This window comes from Mauremys mutica, chromosome 2 (assembly GCF_020497125.1).
Source record: "Mauremys mutica isolate MM-2020 ecotype Southern chromosome 2, ASM2049712v1, whole genome shotgun sequence".
Taxonomy (NCBI): Eukaryota; Metazoa; Chordata; order Testudines; family Geoemydidae; genus Mauremys; species Mauremys mutica.
The window spans coordinates 280819872-280838577 of NC_059073.1; the positions used below are offsets into that span (position 1 = coordinate 280819872).

Sequence of the window (18706 nt, forward strand, 5' to 3'; positions counted from 1 at the left end):
CCAGCAGCAAAACAACTGATGGGCGGCCCCGCCAAACAAGCATGGCTGGCGTGTGCTGAGCACACCCTATGCCTGTCGCCCAGTCCCAGCTTCTGGCAAACAGAGACCAGGGACGCCATCCCATGACATAGCGCTGTGCACACGCTTATGCCCGCAAAATGTATGTCACTCAGGGGTGTGTTTTTGCACACCCCTGAGCGACAAAAGTTTTGCCGGCATAAGCGCTAGTGTAGACATGGCCTAAGACTGTAGCTCTTTGGTGCTGGGACGGGCTCTTTCTACGAATTTATACAGTACCCAACACAATGGGCCCTGATCTTAGTTGGGGCCTTTGGGTACGGTGGAAAAAAAATGCTTCCTTATGTCACAGGGGTGTTGTGAGACAACTAGTGCATGTAAAAACCCTCCCGATTCCTAGGATGGAAAGTGTTAGAGAAGTTTTTAAAAATAGAGAAAATCCTGTGATGAAGCCGACTTCCTCTAGGACCTGGCGGACGCCGGAGGGGTGGCGGTTTGGTCCCCCGCGCAGCTGATTGACAGCCAAGCTGAGCCGTGACCCAGCCCGTGAAGGAGAAGCGGGGAGAAGGCGCTGGCAGGGGATGCAGCGGGACTGGGCTGGGGATGCCTGGAGGGACCTCGGCGGGAGCTGCAGATGAAGCTCTTCCGGCAGGCGCAGCTGGGGGCAGGACCCGGACAAAAGGCAGCGTGGGCTGAACGCGAAACCTCTTTAATCCGCTCCCTTTGCCGCGCTGTTCCCTGCGCTGCAGCAGCCACCGCAGTGCCCGGGGCTACGGCCGCCCCCACGAGCATCTTCCCAGCAGGAGCCAGGCTTGGGAAAGTTTAGGCTTGAAGGGCTTGCGAGGCTGGGGGCCCCTCCCGCCAGGTTTTTCCCTCCTCCTCCCCCCCCCCCAGGCAGGGCAATGGATCTGCCTGAAGGTGAGTCTTAGGCGGTGATTTCGTTGTTTTCTCGGTGCCCCCCCCCCCCGCTCCCTTTGTGCGGGGAGAAAGTTCCTTGTTTCAAAGGACAAAACTTGCTGCTGCTGCTGCTGCAGGGACGTGCCTCTGCCCCCTGCAGACGAGCCCGGGGACGCTTTGTTTTCTGGTCTGCTCCAGCAAGTGGGGGGTGCCTCTGCCGACCCCACAGACCCTGGGAAACAGGCTCGTCCTCCTCGCCCACCCTGGCGGGTTACAGTGAGGTAAGAAACAGGGATTGGGGGGGGGGGGGGGAGCATGGGGGGAGGGGTTCCCCTGGGGAAGGTGGCGAGGCAACACAGACATGGGGCGGGGGGTGTCCAGTATGGGGCTGGGGTGGAAGCACAGAGACGGGAAGACTGGGTGGCCTGGGATGACATGGGGGCAGTACAGCTGGGGGGGGGGAGTGTCTCCTTTCCTGGGGAGTGTCAAAGGAAACAACGTGTGTGTGGGGGGGAGTCGGGCTGCACAATTTGGGGAGGGGTGTGTGCTTGGGGGCATTAGGAGCAAAATAGCCCTATTGGGGGGGGGCAGCAGCTGGGGGTTGGCCCATGGGGGGAGCACCTAAGTGGGGGGGGGCAGCGGAGACAAAGGGGGAGTGCGAGTGTTAAGGAAGCAGCACAGACGTGGGGGAGGGGGACGCTGCTGTCCTGGGGGGTGTCTGCTCAGGAAGGGAGGGGAGGGGAGGCTGGCAGTGGTGGGGAACAGTCAGATTGGGGCTTCTCTCTTGGGGGTGGGGAAGGGCAGGAGGGGATCAGCACAGCCACGGGGGGGCTGAGAGGGGGCTTCTCCCCGGGGGGAGGGCAGGAGGGGATCAGCACAGCCACGGGGGGGGCTGAGAGGGGGCTTTTCCTGGGGGGTGGGGGAGGGCAGAAGGAGAGCAGCACAGCCATAGGGGTGGGAGGGGATGAGCGCAGAGATGGGGGTGGGGTGGGGATTTTCTCTCTCCTGGGGGCAGGAGGCGGCCTGGGGGTCTGAGCACAGAGATGGGTATGGGGAGAGGTCTCCTCTCTGATGAGAGGAGCCATTCGGGGTTTATCATCCTGTTTGATTTTACACAGAGGTTGAGATATTTTGGGGGGTGGGGAAGGTGAGGCAATAACCCAGGGAAAGAGGGGAGAGCCCTGGCCTGGTTTCCGGTCCCCCCTCGGTGGGAAGGGCAGGCAGAAACCTGTGTGTTTGTACCGCAGAGGAGGGGCACCGAATAACAATAGTAGGAACTGTACCACAGGGAGGAACCCTGCCTTGGCCCCTGCTCCTGGGACGGGAGAGGAGGTGGCATATGACCTCTCTTTGGCATATGACCTCTTTTCTAATGTGTCTATTCAGGACTTGGCACGAAGGTGATGAATAAGGGCTAAAGGCAGAGTTAGGGGTGCGAGAGAGCGGTGCTTAGAAAGGACAGGTTTTGTGGGGCCAGGGTGAGGGTCACTGGGCTGACATCTTGTCCAGTCAGTTCAGTTTGATGATACTGCATGGGCATGACAAGCTACATGTGTTTTGCAAACTGTAGAAAAGACTGACCTCTGTCAGGACTGAGCTTTATGCTGCTTTAAGGTGTTAATCCCCTGTGTCTAGTCAGACCTGGCTTTAACCCTTTCAAGGATACATTACCTCTGGGATGGTCAGGACACCAGATTATTGGCAGTATAGCCAGCCAGAGGGAGCAGTGGAAGCTACCAGTGCTCTTCACTGCAGAAAATCAAGCCCTTTCTTAGAACCAGAATAAAGTGTGTGTGGCAAGGTGGCAACGTAGATTCAGCCCCGTGCCTTGTAGCAGTGAGAATTGTTTACTCATAAAGGGACAGGGATTGGTTAGTTTCATATGTCCTGGCCAGGGGAGGGGAAGAGGGTAACTATCCATGCTAAGGATCAGTTAGTGTTGTGTGGCCTGTTCTGTGACCTTGTGCATTTTTGCAGGGGACTAGGCTAGCCTGATGGTTTCTCAGGGCCATAGTGATGGCTGAAGCTGGTCTCTGGGAGCCCGCTGCAGGCACATACTCCCTTCCTAGAGTGATGTGGAGCCAGTGAGTCAACCTCTGTCTGGGTCCTCTGCCTTTGCTGGGGCCTGTGCTGAGGCCAGCAGGATGGGGAGCAGTGGCTCGGCACTGAAGGTCTGTACTGATCACCGAGGAGGCATCAACTGGCTCAGTCTGAGCCCAGACGGGCAGCACCTGCTGACGGGCAGTGAAGATGGCACTGCACGTCTCTGGAGCACTTCAGATAGCCAGTGCCATGGCCACTTCCAAGGTACAGTATGTGTCCCTTTTCTCCAGGCTCAGAGTCCAAGTACAGTTTATTCTAACGTATGGTACAATCCTGACACAGCATGATCTATCCTCTCCAGTTTCTGGAGCAGGTAGAGTGGCCAAATATCATGCTTAAGAATCAGTAAGAGTAATATTAACTAGAAGCTCTTTCATCCCAAAGCAAGTTTCAAACGTTCGCGCACAGAGGAATCCCTTTGCCTCTGAAGTAGAACACAGCAATTTAACTTCTGCTTCCTTACTGCAGTCGTCCGCATCTAACCCAAGTGTAATTGTGGGGTTTTTTTTTGTTTTTGTTTTTTTTAATTTTCACTTTTATTCAGAACTTCTTGACCTTACAGTTGAGAAACGGGCCTCAGTGAACAACGGGATTTTTTTCAGTAGAACAAAACATCCCCATGTGTCTAATGCAAACTTTCAGGCTTTTTCTTCTGAAATTGTTTTTACCTGTTTAATGAGATTTACATCTTCCTACACAATCCCTAGACTTACCTCGAAAATGATTGAAGAATGCAGAAACCCTGCAGGAGGGGATTGTGAATTGAAATCTTGAATTTCCAATGTTAAAGCTGCCCTTTAGATAACTTCCTGCATACCCCTTTAGGATTATAATTATTTTTTAATTCACTCAGTAACTGTTGGGTATATTCACAACCAGGTCTACTTACTGCTAGGATTTGTGGCTCTACCCACACATAATCTCCCTAAAGTATGTTGGTTAGTTTCAATTCTACGTGAAACAGTTTATCATATTTAATGAAAAAAAATCATATAAATTTGGTGTTGTGAAAGTCACCATATTGACAGCCCTCTGCCAACAGAACAAACACCACTGCAAGCTTCCCCCACAACATAACCAAGATGCCTCAACCGTCACCCATCAGTGAAGCCTCGTCTACAGTGAGGTTTTTGTGAATTATTCACTGTTACTCTAGTACATGATGGTCAGAGCGCTATTTACTCCTGGGGGAATCCTGTGTCAAAACATTAAAAATTCTGTGCAAAATATTTCAAAATAACACAATATAATCACTCCAGTTTCAATTATTTTGTTAATTTATTTCAAAATACCTGTCAGCAAGTATATCTATAACAATATAGACAACAAAAAAGATTCAGGCAATGTTTTTGACAAATAGATTCCTTACTAGGCATATTAATACAGAACTTTGAGTAGTAATTCATTTAAACTACAATAAAGAAACATATTTCTGGAGCCCTGCTTGGATACAAAAATGTGTAGTAATTCATTTAAACTACAATAAAGAAACATATTTCTGGAACCCTGCTTGGATACAAAAATGTGTATCTGCATCTGATCTGTGATCCGCAAATGTTGTCTGCGGATATCCGCAGATATCAGCGGATTTGCATGGCTTTACTTGCTGGGGCCAGGCTGAGGCTCTGAGGCACCCCCCACCGGAGCCGGGTCATGGAGAGCCATGCGGGCAGCTGTGGGGAGCCATCATGGATCCTCCACCTGCCCTTGGCCAGGCAGGGAGCTGGGGGATGGGGACATGGCTGGGGGCTGCTCTCAGTCCCTCCTCTGCACTGCAGGCAGGTGGAGATTCTGCTGTGGCTCCCCAGCTGGGTTGGGGAGAGCTACTCTGGCAGCTGTGGGGTGTCTGGGTCCCTCCACCTGCCCTGGGCAGAGGATCTGGGGGCCAGGGAAACGGGCCAGGGGCTGCTCGGGTCCCCCACCCACGGCAGGCGGAGGGTCCGCCGCGACTCCCCACAGTTGCCAGCGTGGCTCTCCCTGACCCAGCTTCGGCCAGTGGGGGGTGGCCCTCGGAGCCACAGCTTGGCCATGATAAGAGCCAGCTGTTGGGAGGCACAGTGGACCCTCCACCTGCCCTGGGTGGGGGGCCTGAGCAGCCCCCAGTCCGTGTCTCTGCACCCCAGGTGCCCCGCCCAGGGCAGGTGGAGAGTCCGTGCCACGGTTCCTCACAGCTGCCTGCCTGGCTCTTACCGTCAGAGCCCTGCGCGGATACAAAATTTGTATCTGCATCCGAGCGGCTATCTGCAAAATGGTCCACGGATATAAAGTGGATACCAGTGGATTTGCAGGGATCTATTTATTTCCTGCACCTCTCAGAAACCGTGCAAAAGCTTTTGGGAGTCAGGGGTAACAGAGGAGCTGAGGGAGAGGGAAGTAATTGTTGGGAAGCAGCCTGGGAGTAAACCTGGAGGGTTGTTGGGTGTGGGTGGGAGAAGTGTGGAACAGTTGTTTTTTGGGAGGGAGTTGGGGAGCCTCCCCCATGCAGTCCCTGGCTAACCCCTAGCCTCTCCCATTCAGTCAGGCACATCTGCCTCTGTCCCCACGTGTTCCTGCACCCCCACTCAGCCACCCCTTCTCTGCCGTCCCCATGTGGCCCTGCACTCCCACTCCCATTCAGCCCATGACTCAATGCTATCACCCACTAGCTCCTGTCTTCCACCCCAGTCTGTCCCCCCCACTAGCCCTTGTGAACCCCAGTCTTTGTGACCCCCCCCCCAGAAGCCACATGGGCCCTGCTCTGTCCATCCCTCACATATCCTGTGCCTCCTCATGTGTCCCCACAGGCAGGGTGCTGTGAGGAAAGCAGCCTCTTCTGCCCATCAGCCAGCTGTCCTCTTCTGGCACCACAGTAGCCCCTGGTGGGTGAAAGGTGTAATTGCAGCACCTCCCCTACAGAATCTATTTTCTGCAAGGGGGGTGGGGGGGAATCTGCAGGGGACATGAATTTTGCATGTGTACAGTGGTGCAGAATTCCTCCAGGAGTAACTATTGTAAATAGCGGTGAAGTGATTCAGCCACCGGCTTGCCTAGATCAGTGGTTTTCAAACTTTTTTTCTGGTGACCCAGTTGAAGAAAATTGTTGATGCCCATGACCCAACGGAGCTGGGGATGAGGGGTTTGGGGTGTGGGAGGGGGCTCAGGGCTGGGGCAGAGGGTTGGAGTGTGGGGCCAGGAATGAGGGGTTCAGGGTGTGGGAGGGGGCTCTGGGTTGGGGTGCGGGGGGTCAGGGCTCTGGGTGCAGTCTCTGGGGTTGGGCTAGGATGAGGGGTTTGAGATGCAGGAGGGGGCTTTGGGTTTGGAGGGGCTCAGAGATATGGGGTAGGGGTGTAGGGTTGAGGCACAGGCTTACCTCTGGTGGCTCCCGGTCAGCGGCACAGCTGGGGTACAGAGGCAGGCTTCCTATCTGTCCTGGCACTGCAGATTGCACTGTGCCCCGGAAGCAGCCAGCAGCAGGTCTGCCTCCTAGGCATAGGTGCGCAAACGGCTCCGCGTGGCTCTCGCCCGCAGGCACTGCCTCCCCCTCCCCCCCCAGCTCCCTTAGGCCAAGAACCACTAGTTTTTACTGTCTGGGCACCAGGGTCCCTGGGTGCTGAGGAAGGTGACCCAGTGCCTTGCATTCCACGACCCAGTACTGGGTCGTGACCTGAAGTTTGAAAACCACTGGTCTAGATCTGCTCAGAGCAGAATTATGTAGCATGGTGATAAAGATGCTGGTGGATGTTTACACTAACACTCCCAAATTTGCTAGCACTGGTGGAAGGTTTTCACAGAACCTAAGCATAGGTACAAGGGTTCATAGTATAGATCAGATGGCATGATTCTTGACCAGTGTGTTGAGTCTGCTTATAAGGGGACCAAATTTTGCTGTGGGTTTTTTTTTTGTTGCACATTACAGTCCCTGGGTAATTGGACTGAGGCCTTCAAGCTCACTTTTCATTGGCTGTTGATAAAAACTTTTGGTCACATGACCTAGTCTGGAATTGAGCCAGCAGCTAGAAGAGTGCTATATCACATTACTAATCTCCAGAGCCATCTTTTATTTACTTAAAATGCATCTCAGTTTACCTTTGCTAGTGATGCCATCTGGAAGGTCTCTTACTTTCTGGAAGTCAGCCACGTATTCATTTTATTGCAAAGAATTTATGCTCTAGTTGACAAGATGTGTAATATGCTGTCAGATTAACAATAAACAAATTCTTGTGCATGGCGTGGTCTACAGTTAGTCTGACAGTATATTGCGTGTGTCCCTCTTCTAGATAAGTATTTGACTAAGAGCCTAGATTAGCTACAGCATTTGTTGGATTCCAGAAAGTAGGATGTCCAGGTGCTACTGCTGTTAATGTGAATCAGTTTTGCTATATTTTTGAAAGGCTTGAGAGGATTGCAGTAAGACTGAGCAAAAATGGATTAAAAATTAAAGAATGACAAATGTAGCAGGACAAGTCAGAGTGGAACCCTTCATTAGTCAAAGAATTCTACATCAGTCTAGCACCTCAGGACTCTGGACTGCAGTGACATCTAATTGACCATCTTTAGTCACTTGTTTTAAGTCACATGTTTTTGATGCTGACAGTTAACTATGTCTGCTTGCCTATTTTACTGTCTGCTCTCCTCCTGATTCTTACCTCTACCCTTTCCCATTTCCCTCTTCTGCATAACTCTCCCTACTCTACCAGTCCTTTCCCTATATCTTTGTTCCTTCCTCTTTGCCTCCAACCTCTTCTGCTTGTCATGCTCTACCTCTTTCCCCCCCCCTCCCTCCCCCGAGGGGGGCAAAAAACCTCAAACAAACCCCAAAGCTACCTGGAATAATAATATTCATCACTTGTATTATAACAGCTCCTAGAAGCCCCTGCTGAGATTGGGGTTCCATTGTGCTAGGCACTGTACAGCCGCATAGCAAGAGATGTTTCCCCACGAGTAAGCAATCTAAACAGATAAAACAAAGCGGGAGTGGGAGGTGGGTTAAAGTATTATACCCCTATTTTACAGATGGGGAGCCAAGGCCCAGAGAGGAGATGTGACAAGGCCAAATTGGTAGGCTATGGCAGAGCTGGTGGGAATTGAATCTTGAACTCATGAGTCACAGTAAAATACACTTAATGGTACAATCAAGTAACAACTCAACCTAAATGTTGTAACCCTTGTCCTCCTTGCCTCTATTCCCACACTTTTGTTTGAGTGTAAACTCTTTAGGGCAGGGACCATGTCTATTTTTAATCTGACTATAAAGTCTAGTACGCTCTGATCACTTTATCAATAGTAATGACAATACCTTTATTCTTTCTCTCTACTTTATTTGCTTAAAGAGATACTCTTGCCATTAAAAGCATATTTAATATTTCTGCTTGTTATTAGATATAATGGGGGGGATACGGCTGATTTACTTTACATCACTCATGTTCTTTTAGTTGCTTGCATTTCACTCATATTGGACTATTAAATTAGATTGGTAACTAAACTTTCCAATTAGTCTTTTGTATTTCAGGATTTCCTGCACTAGCCCAGTGCTGCTGTTTGTCTAAAAACACAGAGGGTAATGTTGAAATACACTTTTTTCACCAAATTAAAAAAGAGCAGAGAAAAGACACGTATTTATATAGTGAACCAAATTCCTTACTCCTTTGAACTCAATTGATTTCAGTTGAGTTACACCAAGGATAAATTTGACTCATTGTTTCCGTAATACCCTTTATAACAACAAGAAGCTCAGTGATGGGCCTTAATCTGGTTGACAGTAATCCTTGAAATGGCCCACCATACCTCTGCTCAGTGGTCCTGGAACAATTTTTATAGTGGGGGAATGCGGAAACCATGTATTTGGGTTGTTACTACTTCAAGCCTGGGAGTGCGGCAGCACTCCCAGCACCCCTAGTTCCAGCACCTATGCCTCTGTTTCATTTATTCCTCATACCAGTGAAGCAGTAAAACAAAGATGGAGTTCATGCTTTTAAAATTAAAAGTGCCGTGTTTTCCACGAGCTCCTGCTTGTGATGAACTCGGTTGTGGATTTTAAAACTACAGCCTCAAAAGTATTGCGGTCTGGGATTTTGGATCAGGCCAATTTCAAACTAGGTTTTTGTTTTGTTTTTTATTAAACTAAAGAGAGCATGTCACAGCTTTCCAGATCTGTTATGTTTGCAACATACTGAATATTTTTTATCTCCATCATTTGTTCCTAGGACATGAAAGCTACATCACCTTTTGCCACTTAGAAAATGAGGTTGCATTCACATGTAGTGCAGATCACACAATTAGAAAGTGGGACGTGATGACAGGCCAGTGTCTGGCCATTTACCGAGGGCACACATCAATTGTCAACAGGTTGGTAATACAGATTCTTCATTTAAGAGGATCATTCCATTGTGCTTCTGTAACTTGACCACAGATAAATGGTCTGCAGTGCTGTTGTAGCCCTGTAGGTCCCAGGATGTTGGAGAGACGTGAGGTAATATCTTTCGTGGGACCTGAGGACGAGCTCTGTGTAGCTCGTAAGCTTGTCTCTCTCTCTCCAATTGATGTTGGTCCAACAACAGATATTACCTCACCCACCTTGTTTCTCTACCAATAAATTGTCTTTTTACCAGTAATCTCCATTATGCAACTAAATGGGTTGTGTAAATCTTTGACTCTCTGCTACTCATGTTCTTTGCTGTAATGATGAGTTATCCTAGCAACCGTGCTGACGCAGCTATAGACTGGAGATGGGAGAACAGCAAAAGGCTCACAGCATGGTGAATCTGCCACTGGGAATGGAATTCTAGAAGAAATTGCTCAGCTGAAAGCAGATGCCTGTGATAAATAGATTTTAAAAGCAGCACGTCAGCCATTCTTGTTAGCAAAAAGGACATGGTCCTGTTTGAATGATTTATTCCTTATTGCTAAAACTAAGTTTAAAGCTACACTGTGACTTCTTACTGAACTTGCTTATTCTCTAGCTTGTTATCGTAGGGTTTCTCCTGGTTGCTGAAAAATATTTACTTATTTAGGAATAGAGCAATTGAGGCATTTGTTTTGAATGGAAAAAACAAATACACACATGTAACAGAATCTGTAAACAGATAGGAGAGAGCTCAAATACTGGGTCAGCCAGTTTTCCTGACATCTTCAATTAAAGGAACACCAAAACATTGCCCATTTTAGATGGCTGCCTTCGCAGCCTGAAAGGTGCCAAAGGGCCATGTCTAACTTACGGAAAAGAAGGTGGTTAGAAGTATCCTACCCACCCTGCTCTGTCTCTAATTTGGATCAGAGAGGTAGCCGTGTTAGTCTGGTTCTGTAAAAGCAGCAAAGAATCCTGTGGCACCTTATAGACTAACAGACGTTTTGCAGCATGAGCTTTTGTGGGTGCATCTGACGAAGTGGGCATTCACCCACGAAAGCTCATGCTGCAAAACGTCTGTTAGTCTATAAGGTGCCACAGGATTCTTTGCTGCTTCTAATTTGGATGTTTGGCTTCTGGATCTAAGTGGACCAGCTGCTTTTTCTCATTAAGGTGAAGGTGCTATGAACTGCTGTGTAGAACTTTATGGGCTGCATGCTGCTCTTTGATCGGATCTTCTGTAGTCCAGTGGATGGAGTGCTGGACTGGGTGTCTGATCCTACGTCTATCACTGACTCCCTTTGAGAGTTTAAGGAAGTCACTTAACCTCTCTCTGCTTCAATTTCTTCGGCTATGTCTACACTACAGCTTTTGTCAGCACAATTTATGTTGCTCAGGGGTGTGAATAAACCACCCCCCTAGTGACAGAAATTACACCAACATAAGCGCTGGTGTGGACAGCACTATGTCGATGGCAGAGCTTCTCCTGCCAGTATAGGTAGCAGCCGCTCACTGAGGCTGAAGTAGTTAAGCCACTGAGAGAGCTCTCTCCCGTCTGCTTAGAGCAGCTACATTAGAGAGCTTACAGCAGCGCAGCTGTAGTGCACGGCTCTTTAGTGTTGCCGTAAGCCTCTATCTGTAAAATTGGGATAATGATGATTATCCTCTTTTTGTGAGATCCTTGGCTAGGTATTTATTTAAATGTCATTTTTAACCTGCCTGTTTGTCAGACAGTTGCATGATAATTGGTTTTAGGAACCATCATTTGTGGTTCAACTTCTTGGAAACTAAATGTCTGATTAGTTTAATTGCTGTTATTGTTGGCTATTGTCTTAGGCCAGCATTTGGACAACTAAATAGCCATAATGAAAAATGAGCTGCTAAATAACAAGTTTAAAAAAGCAACTGATAACTAATGAATAACACATGGTAGCGCTGCTGGTCAAGGTTATTTTTTAGAGGGTGCCCAAAATTAGTCAATTTTAGGTGCCTAAATAAGTTACATGACTTCAAAATGCTGAAGCAGGCTTTGTTTTGGCTTGGGTTTTGCGGGGGGGATGGAGAAGAGGGAGAAGAAGGATAGCATGTGATTATGTATAATGCATATGCATCAGGACCAAATTATTTTGCACAAGCAACCTTAATTCTGGCATTTCCTAACTTCTGAGTGCTTATGTTTGCAACTTTAACATTCTTTTTATGTAGTTTTTTTTTACACGTAACTCATATAGTTAATGAAAACATCAGCAATTAAATGAGGATAAAAAATTATAAAAGGATTAAACTCTCATTCTTCAGGGTATAAATATTCCCTAACTAGCTGGGATTAGGAAGAAACTTCTTTTATGGGCAAGTTATTCCATATGGAATTGTCCACTATGGGATTTTTTGTATCTTCCTCTGAAACATCTGGTGTTAGCCACTGTTGAAGATAGGACAGCAGATTAGATGGACCTCTGTTCTGGTTTGGCAAGTCTTATGATCCTGGGACACTGATAATGGAAGATTATCAGAAATCTAGATACTTCCTGCAGGTTCAGTGGGGAATTGGAGTTGATTGCTAGCAACATGGTGTGCTAAACTGGAAGGGAAATATTAAGAAGAAGAGAATCAAATACCAAAGGCCAAAACCTTGATGAACCCTGTATGGAGTAGTCTTCTGCCTTGCAATGTGCCTGTTTTCATATGTAACTGGGTAAGGCTCTGAAGGACTGTGCCATGTCCTTGCGTGTGGCAATGAGGTGCTCACACTGATATATTAAATATCTCTGATGGTCGAACAATAATTCGAGGGACAGTTGCTTCTAGTGCTTCATTGCACTCTTGGAACAGGACCCTTTATGCAGTCACTGGGGGCGAGGGGGGCAGAAGTTAAAGCACAAAGCAACAATGTGTATACTAGTTGTTTATTTTTAACAGGATCCTGGTTGCCAAAGACTATCTATTTAGCGGCTCCTATGACAGGACAGCTCGGTGCTGGAGTGTGGAGAAGGAGAAACAAATCCAGGAATTCCGGGGCCATCGGAACTGTGTTCTGACTTTGGCTCACTACTCCTCCAGGGATGTTCTTGATGAGTCGGAGGAGGAGCAGGAGAAACTGAACAGAGACTTCCTGGTGACAGGAAGCACTGACTGCACTGTTAAGGTCTGGTGGGTGTCGAGTGGGCGTTGCTACCAGACTCTGCTAGGGCACACTGGGGCTGTTTTATGCCTTATACTTGATGCTCCAAACAGGGAGTTATTTTCTGGCAGCACAGATTATACCATCCGAACATGGAATATTGTGACCGGCGAGCAGTTAAAAGTGTTCAAAGAGCATCAAGGATCGGTTATCTGTCTAGAGGTAAGAACCAGTATGTTTCATACTGCCACCTGGAGGTTGGTATCATACCATTCTTGGCCAAGAACTGAATAGGCCAAGGGGACTGAGCCACCTTCTTATACTCAGAAGAGGTTTCTCTGAGACAGTGTACAGAAATGACATGCAGGAAACCTGCCCAGTTGTTGCCTCATCCATAGCTAAAAAGCTTCAGTACTGACAAACTATAAAACAAGATGTTTCAGTGAGCACGACTAAGAAGCACAAGCTTTAGTCTCAGACCACAAAGTAGCCAGAAACTGGTGTTTGGGATAAAAAGCCAGGTAGAAGCAAGGCAGGCATTCCAGCTGGAACAGCTGCAGAGAAGGGCTAGTCGGATGATCAAGGGAATGGGGAACTTATCTTATGAGAGGAGACTAAAAGAGCTTGGCTTGTTTAGCTCTACAAAATGAAGGTCGAGAGGGGATATGATTGCTTTCTAGATACCTCAGAGGGATAAATAGCAGGGAAGATGAAGAGCTATTTAAGCTAAAGGACAAAGTTAGCACAAGAACAAATGGGTATAAACTGGCCATGAATAAATTTAGGCTAGAAATTAGAAGAAGGTTTGTAAACATCAGAGGAGTGAGGTTCTGGAACAGCCTTCAATAGGAGTAACAGTGGCAATCAGCCTAACTGGTTGATAAATTTATGAATGGGATTATATGACAGGGTTGGCTCCAGTAGCAGGCAGCTGGATTTGATGGCCCAGGAAGTCCCCTCCAATCTTGGGTTTCTATGAAAGATAACAGGGAGCTTTTTATCAGATCCATTTTTAACTCTTAATGTAATATTTTTGTTTAGCAAATGGGGTGAGGCATAATTTTAACTTGGGGGAGATGGGTCTGTCCCTGTCCAGGCTTTAAAATATAAATAGTAATGGAAACAATGGCATTCTGTAACCTGGAAACAACTCCTCTTCCACAGAAGCTGTTCTGTCTTTCCTGTGGCTTTCCAGTAGCTTCTGTATGGCTAAAGGTGAGGCAGGTCTAATTTTCCTGGATCTGTTACCTAGATCCTCTCTGATCTTGGAATTCATATGAGTTAGAATCATAGAAGATTAGGATTGGAAGAGACCTCAGGAGGTCATCTAGTCCAACCCCCTGCTCAAAGAAGGACCAATCCCCAACTAAATCATCGCAGCCAGGGCTTTGTCAAGCCGGGCCTTAAAACCCTCTAAGGATGGAGATCCCACCACCTCCCTAGGTAACCCATTCCAGTGCTTCACCACCCTCCAAGTGAAATAGTTTTTCGTAATATCCAACCTATACCTCCCCCACTGCAACTTGAGACCATTGCTCCTTGTTCTGTCATCTGCTGCCACTGAGAACAGCCGAGCTCCTTCCTCTTTGGATCCCCCTTCAGGTAGTTGAAGGCTGCTATCAAATCCCCCCTCACTCTTCTGTAGATTAAACAAGCCCAGTTCCCTCAGCCTATCCTCGTAAATCATGTGCTCCAGCCCCCTGATCATCTTCGTTGCTCTCCGTTGGACTCCCTCCAATTTGTCCACATCCTTTCTGTAGTCATAGGCAGTGAGTTATGTTGGCCTGTGGTGCCCGTGCTCCACCAATATTGAGGAACGTGGGTCCGGCTCCACCAATGTTTGGGCGTATATTTTCAGAGCTGTCCCGTTTATAGGAAGGACTGGGGCAACTGCCCTGAGCCCCATGCTTTGGGGGGCCCCGCACTTCAGGGGGGCACAGGGTCCAGGGTGGCCTGCGGGGTTAGCGGAGGGCCTGGCGCTGGCAGCAGCATGCGACCTGGCCCCAACCCCACCTCGTCCCGCCCCTGCTCCACCCCACCCCCATTTCACCCCTACCACCGAGCCCCTGCCCCAGCCTCTTCCAGGCTTCTGCCCCCTCCCCGAGCGACTCTGGACCCTACCCTTCAGCGTCTCTACCTTTTCTCCTAGCTTAGTGTCATCCACAAACTTGCTGAGGATGCAATCCATGCCATCATCCAGATCGTTAATGAAGATATTGAACAAAACCGGCCCCAGGATTGACCCCGGGGCACTCCACTTGATACCAGCTGCCAACTAGACATCGAGCCATTGATCACTACCTGTTGAGCCCAATGATCTAGCCAGCTTTCTATCAACCTTGTAGTCCGTTCATCCAATCCATACTTCTTTAACTTGCTGACAAGAATACTGTGGGAGACCATATCAAAAGATTTGCTAAAGCCAAAGTATATCATATCCACCACTTTCCCCATAATCCACAGAGCCAGTTATCTCATCATAGAAGGCAATCAGGTTGGTCAGGCATGACTTGCCCTGGATGAATACATGTTGACTGTTCCTGATCACCTTCCTCTCCTCCAAGTGCTTCAAAGTGGATTCCTTGAGAACCTGCTCCATGATATTTCCAGGGACTGAGGTGAGGCTGACCCATCTGTAGTTCCCCGGATTCTCTCTTTTCTTTTTTAAAGATGGGCACTATATTTGCCTTTTTTTCCAATCGCCCAGGACCTCCCCTGATCGCCATGAGGTTTCAGTGATAATGGGCAATGCCTCTGCAATCACATCAGCCAACTCCTTCTGCACCCTTGGATGCATTAGATCCGGACCCATGGACTTGTTCATGTCCAGCTTTTCTAAATAGTTCTTTCACCATTGTGGGCTGCTCTCCTCCTCCCCATACTATGCTGCTCAGTGCAGCAGTGTGGGAGCTGACCTTGTCTGTGAAGACTGAGGCAAAAAAAGCATTGAGTACTTCAACTTTTTCCACATTATCTGTCACTAGGTTGCCCTCCCCCATTCATTAAGGGTCCCAACTTTCCCTGACCACCTTCTTGTTGTTAACATAACTGTAGAAACCCTTCTTGTTACCCTTCACATCCCTTGCTAGCTGCAAGTCGAGTTGTGCTTTGGCCTTCCTGATTACACCCCTGCATGCTCGAGCAATATTTTTATACTCCTCCCTAGTCATCTGTCCAAGTTTTCGCTTCTTGTAAGCTTCCTTTTTGTGTTTTAAGATCACCAAAGATTTCTCTGTTAAGCCAAGCTGGTCGCTTGCCACATGTGCTATTCTTTCTGCATGTTGGAATGGTTTGCTCTCAATAAGGCTTCTTTAAAATATAGCCAGCTCTCCTGGATTCCTTTCCCCCTCATATTAGCCTCCCAGGGGATCCTGCCCATCAGTTTCCTGAGGGAGTCAAAGTCTGCTTTTCTGAAGTCCAGGGTCCATATTCTGCTGCTCTCCTTTCTTCCTTTTGTCAGGATCCTGAACTCGACCATCTCATGGTCACTGCTACCCAGGTTGCCACCCACTTCTACTTCCCCCACCAATTCTTCCCTGTTTGTGAGCATCAGGTCAATAGGAGCATGGCCCCTAGTTGGTTCCTCCAGCACTTGCACCAGGAAGTTGTCCCCAGCATGCTCCAAAAACTTCTGGCTTGTCTGTGAACTGCTGTATTGCTCTCCCAGCAGATGTCAGGGTGATTGAAGTCCCCATGACAACCCAGGTCTGTGATCTGGAAACTTCTGTTAGTTATCTGAAGAAAGCCTCGTCTACCTCCACCTCCTGATCTGGTGGTCTATAGCAGACACCCACCATAATATCACCCTTGTTGCTCTCGCCTCTAACCTTAACCCAAAGACTCTCAACAGGCATTTCTCTAGTTTCATCCTGGAGCTCTGAGCAATAACACTGCCCTCTTACATACACTGCAACTCCTCCACCTTTCCTCCCGTACCTGTCCTTCCTGAACAGTTTATACCCATCCATGACAGTGCTCCAATCATGTGAGTTACTCCACCAAGTCTCTGTTATTCCAATCACATCATAGCTCCTTGACTGCCAGGACTTTCAATTCTTCCTGCTTGTTTCCCAGGCTTCTTGCGTTCGTGTACAGGTCCCTAAAATAACTAGCCAATTGCCCAACTTTCTCAGTATGAATCAGGAGGCCTCCCCTGGTGCACCATTCTTCTTGTGTTTCCTCCCGGTATCCCACTTCCCCACTCTACCTCAGGGCTTAGGTTACCACACCCCATCAAACCTAGTTTAAAGCCGTCCTCACTAGGTTAGCAAGCCTGCCTGAGAAGATGCTCTTCCTCTCTTTGTTAAGTGGATCCCATCTCTTCCTAGCAATCCTTTTACCGTGGGATGTTGTTCCAGGAAGAAGAATCCAAAGCCGTCTCTCTGACACCACCTGCTTAGCTATGCATTTACCTCCACAATTCGATGGTCCCTATCTGGGCCTTATCCTTCAACAGGGAGGATGGATGAGAACATGACTTATGCCTCAAACTCCTTTATCCTTCTTTCCAGAGCTACGTAGTCTACAATGACCTGCTCAAGGTCATTCTTGGCAGTATCATTGGTGTGCACTTGGAGAAGTAGGAAGGGGTAGCGGTCCGAGGACTTGATCAGACTGATAGATGAAAACCAGGAAATGGTAAAGGAGAAAAGACATGGTGTAGTTTTTAGCAAAATCCTATTTCATTTGTACCTCTTGTTGTCTATATTTCACTGTTTCTATAGCAAATCCCCACCCCCCCACCCCCGGCTGCGAAATGGCAGAGCTGGGGGACATCTGGTGTGAGGAGACTTGGATAAAATTGCTCCTCTCTTCTGAGTGTGTAGTTGAGATAACAGGTTATTTTTAAGAGGATATTTTTAGAAATTCCATGCTCTAGTGGCCGTAACTTCAGGGATTTCAAGCCCAAATGGTTTTAAATAGATGTATTGTGTTAGCTTCCAGGGGAAAACACATGCAGTCAACGCTCTCCTTGTTTACTGGTGTGTAAAATGACTGCTGCTCCTTTGCAGGGGAAAAATATATTAGTAGCAGTTTAAGTGTTGCCATTGTTTTGTAAAGAAAATAGTTGCTGCTAGTTTCTACAGGCCAAAAAGCCTACTGTAATATGGGAATTTTAGTGTCCCTCTGTCTTAGAGGGAAAATTTAAAGCTGAATTATGCAGCCATCAAATAACCTCTGTTTTGTTTGGATACATTTTTTGGGTTGTTTCTCTGCTCCCTCTGTGCTGCTATTATAGTAGCATGTTTTGAGGATGCTCTAGTAGCCAATTACTGCTCTTAAAGGTATCATCAGAAGGCAAAAATAAGCGAGGAAAATAAAATGATTCTAAAATGTAACATATACTTAATTCCTGCTTCAGACCCTATAAGAAGTAGGGTAAATTTTTGGCCCTGTTTCTTTCAATGGGATTTAGGCCATTGACTTCAGTGGAGCCAGGTTTTCTCCCTACAGCTCTTCAAGAAACCTACTTTTCCTGAGTCGTTCTCAAAAGTAACTAAACTGCTTTTGCTGAAACTTTGCAAAAATCTGTGGCCTGAGGCAGAAACCAAGCCTGGAAAATATCAGTCCAAATGGTTAAAGTTCGGCAAGGTTGTAAGCAAATGAAAATGGATTGTAATGAAAAGTGTTAGGTAGTTTTAACTATAGGCAGCGCTACATGCATAGGCCCTGCCTTAGAATACCATACATCAGTGGTGTCAGACCTCTTCAATCTGAGGGCCAGACATATTGTTTCAGAAAGATCAAGGGGCTACAGTGAATAGTTTGGGGCTGATTTTTCTGTCTTGTTCCCTTTGCATTTTTCTGGTGGTGAATAGGGAGCAGAAACCACTTCCAAGTCTCTGTTGAAGATTCCCCTGGCATATGGGGGGTGGTGTCTGGTGGGAATACAGCTGGGATACCCAGGTTTTATACTTCATTTCCTGTGGCTCCAGGTTAAAAAGACATATTGGGGGGAGTGGGGACAGTGAAAGGCAGGATTGGGCTGTGTTCTGGATTTTCTCAGTTGGCATGTGCTCTCTTGAGTATCCCTGCCAGCTGGCACAAGCTAGAGTAGCCTCCAGGCTGTTCTGGGGGTAGAATCAGGGAGCCGTGAGTGGTGGTTGGTTCTTAGGTTTTCTCCCCGCTCCCCCCCCTTTCTTGGGCTGTCCTTTGCTAGGTGCTCCCATTGGATTAGGCAGAGCCAGGGCCGGCTCCAGACCCAAGCGCGCGCTTGGGGCGGCATTTTGCCGGCAGGGCGGCAG

The 18706-nt window shown here is 47.9% G+C and overlaps 1 protein-coding gene across 3 annotated transcripts in view; it reads left to right on the forward strand.

The window, feature by feature from the left end:
- The first annotated feature begins 907 nt into the window (after positions 1-907).
- The window catches only part of WDR86 (WD repeat domain 86), a 37629-nt gene continuing 19830 nt past the window's right edge, over positions 908-18706 (forward strand). The window contains exons 1-4 of one of the 3 annotated variants that reach the window (XM_045006329.1): positions 908-936; positions 2893-3222; positions 9201-9342; positions 12260-12683. In XM_045006329.1, coding sequence (XP_044862264.1) covers positions 3060-3222; positions 9201-9342; positions 12260-12683 — 729 coding nt within the window. In that variant the 5' untranslated portion in view covers positions 908-936; positions 2893-3059. Of the gene's footprint in view, positions 937-973; positions 1197-2892; positions 3223-9200; positions 9343-12259; positions 12684-18706 lie in introns of those variants that run through there. The other 2 variants (XM_045006330.1, XM_045006328.1) reach the window with 2 other exon arrangements.